The sequence below is a fragment of the Nestor notabilis genome, unplaced genomic scaffold (assembly GCF_000696875.1).
Source record: "Nestor notabilis isolate BGI_N333 unplaced genomic scaffold, ASM69687v1 scaffold10910, whole genome shotgun sequence".
NCBI lineage: Eukaryota > Metazoa > Chordata > Aves > Psittaciformes > Psittacidae > Nestor > Nestor notabilis.
Window position 1 is genome coordinate 10,641 of NW_009912478.1, and position 2,808 is coordinate 13,448.

The 2,808-nt window shown below is 40.1% G+C and overlaps 1 protein-coding gene across 1 annotated transcript; it reads left to right on the forward strand.

Moving 5' to 3' along the window:
- The first annotated feature begins 251 nt into the window (after positions 1-251).
- LYRM5 (LYR motif containing 5) lies at positions 252-623 on the forward strand. The gene is made up of 2 exons (XM_010019682.1): positions 252-296; positions 408-623. The coding sequence occupies exons 1-2, from the start codon at positions 252-254 to the stop codon at positions 621-623; spliced, it is 261 nt and encodes an 86-aa protein (XP_010017984.1).
- The last annotated feature ends 2,185 nt before the right edge of the window (positions 624-2,808 follow it).

A 2,808-nucleotide genomic window follows, 5' to 3' on the forward strand; every position in this document is an offset into this window, starting at 1 on the left:
GCAGGCAGAACAGGGGAGGAGGAGGAGAAGCTAGACAGAAACGAAAATTAAACTAAAAGCAGGAGAGGGGGTAGAAGCAGAAAGCAGCAGCGTTAGAGCAAAGGGGGCTCAGCCGGGTAACGGAGCGTGGTTAGAGACCGTGCTGTTCCCGTGGGACTTGCTGGCTCCCCGGAAGGCTGATGTCGAACTGATTATTCTTCAGGTTAAGAACCCCAGTCAGATGCGCCTAAAGTGTTGACTGAAATGTGAAAATGGCCAGTTCTTTAAGAAGTGAAGTGAGAAATCTGTACAGAAACGTAAGTGACCTTAAACACTGCGAGCACTTTCCTTAACCAGACAAACCCCTTTCACTGCCCAAGTCATAAAATAGAAAAACGAAATCTTTTTTTTCTTTTTGTTCCCTCAAGCTGCTGTACCTCGGAAGGGAGTATCCCAAAGGAGCAGACTACTTCAGAAAGCGTTTGAAAGCAGCTTTTCTAAAAAATAAAGATGAGAAAGATCCTGAAAAAATCAAGCAGCTGATTGCACGAGGAGAGTTTGTTATAAAAGAGCTGGAAGCTTTGTACTTCCTCAGAAAATACAGAGCTCTGAAACAGCGCTACTACGATGATGACAATCAGTAACTGGTGCTAATGACTTTCATGTAACAATACAAAGCCTTAAAAATGAACAATAAAAGCTGTAACCTAAACCAAATGAAACGTTAATCCTTCTGACCCATCTGAAATACGAATTAGGCCTTTGCTTCCCCTTAAGCAGTGCCTTGAAAGATTTTTGACTACATCTGTCTCCTGTGGGGTCACGCTGGCAGAGGCGCTTGCCCACTGTGCTGGGCAGAAGACTGCAGGGTCAGGAATGGGGTGAATTTGGACAGGAGTGGTTTAAGCACTTTGACCCTGAAGACAGTTCCTGCTACTACTGTTTTCTGGCACTGTGTAACTGCTGTAGCAGCCATACAGAAGTTGATCCTTTACCCCGGAACTGAAGTTTCACCATGGATGTTTGCTCCATAGCTAATGCCATAGACTAGCTCAACTAGCACGAACCTGTGCCAGAACTACTACTTTGTGTGTACTAGGGTTGGATGATGTTTCTGTCCCCGCCAAGAACTAAGTGACACTGGAGAGAGAACAGAAATAATCTTTGAAATATAGGTAAGTCATCGCTGCAGAACGGTTGGCAATAGCAAGTCTTCACATGTGTGAACTCTAGAATAAAGAAAAATGATGGCCAGTTAGCACACTATCTTCTGATGGAGTGTGTGCACTGTTTCTAGCACCACACTGATGTGAAGAGCAGCCCTTCCACATCAGCTCTACAGTATGTTGCAGTTAAACCTGTTCTGAATTAATACTTTCATGTAAAAAACTTAACCTGCCCCCCTCAGTAACTGATAAAAGATGATCCATCTAACAAAGGGCCAAATCATAACTTTATGGAGCAGTAGCATTTTCAGGCTTTTTTTCCCCTCCTAGGACACACCCAATACTAAAATATATTGTTCACGTTTTCTGTAAGTTTATGGAAGGCATCTGATAGAAGAAACAAATGTGCACCTGGGAATGAACACAGAATAGCTATCGAGAATATTTTAAACTTGTAGACTAATTCAAGTCTGCTGTTAGTCTAACGAAATAAGGGCTCTGGGGCATGGCTGAAGATGGTGCTGCCCAAGCAGCACACAGCAGTGAAAAAGAGGTACATCCTCACCCAAAACAAGGCTCTGCTCCTTGCAGAGCACAGAATGCAACAGCAGCATAGACTAGAAGAGAGGGACCGCCACAATAAAGCACTTTGTCAAAAGCACTTTTTGACAGGCAATGGGAAGGATGAGAAATAAACAGGACAATTGAAGTGCCAAACACATGCAGTTCACAGGGTACTCCATTACCAAGGTGAGGCAGTGAAGTTCTTAGAGAGAAAAAGGAAACTAGGACAGAAATTCACAATAACTATTTTTTATTACATTACAATAAATAGGAGCAGTACAGTTTGACAAAAAAATGACAAATTCCAGATCACCTCACAGCACATACTCCTAAAAACATTAAAAAATTTAAAACAAACAGTGGTCTTTTTTTTTTCTTTTTTCCTTTTTTTTTTTTTTTTTAACTTAACGTCTGGCATGACCGACATTCCTAGGTCACACAACCAAATGATGGAAAAACTGGATCACACTGCATATGTTCCACATCAAATAAAGCACAATGTACAAAATGTGCATGTTTCAGTTTACACTATACAAAAATAGTTAAAATACATTCCAGGTAAACATATTACATTAAGAAGTCATTCTAGTAAGAAGTTGGCACTCAAGAGGAAAAAGCAGAAGTATTTTCAACATGAAAACACAAGACAGTGGAATAAAGAAATGTTAGGAAAGATTTACCATCTATGTAGCTTTATGTAAACTTGAGACAAAATGATTTGTTTACAGTCTGATGGTCTTTGAAGGTAATAATTGTATTGCTTCAGAGCATAGACAGGAGCAGAAGATTGTGTGTCAGTATTAACCCATTACAGAGATCCCGCTACTGTAACAAAATCTATATGGTGAAACTTAATTTTAAGTTAGCAAACATTTTAGGGCAGTGAGACTGGTCAAAATAATGAAATTTCAGTTTCGAGAAAAAACAATGAGAAAGTTGTTTACCAGAGTTACATAAAGCTACTGTAAGAAGGTGTTACTCCCTGACACATGGCAATTTAATGTATTAATGTGGTAAGTGATTCACATGTTTGTTTAGTAGCTGCTATCAGAACAGATAGCACCCAGGTATGTTCTTTGAAAGCATTTCAAATAGGGAA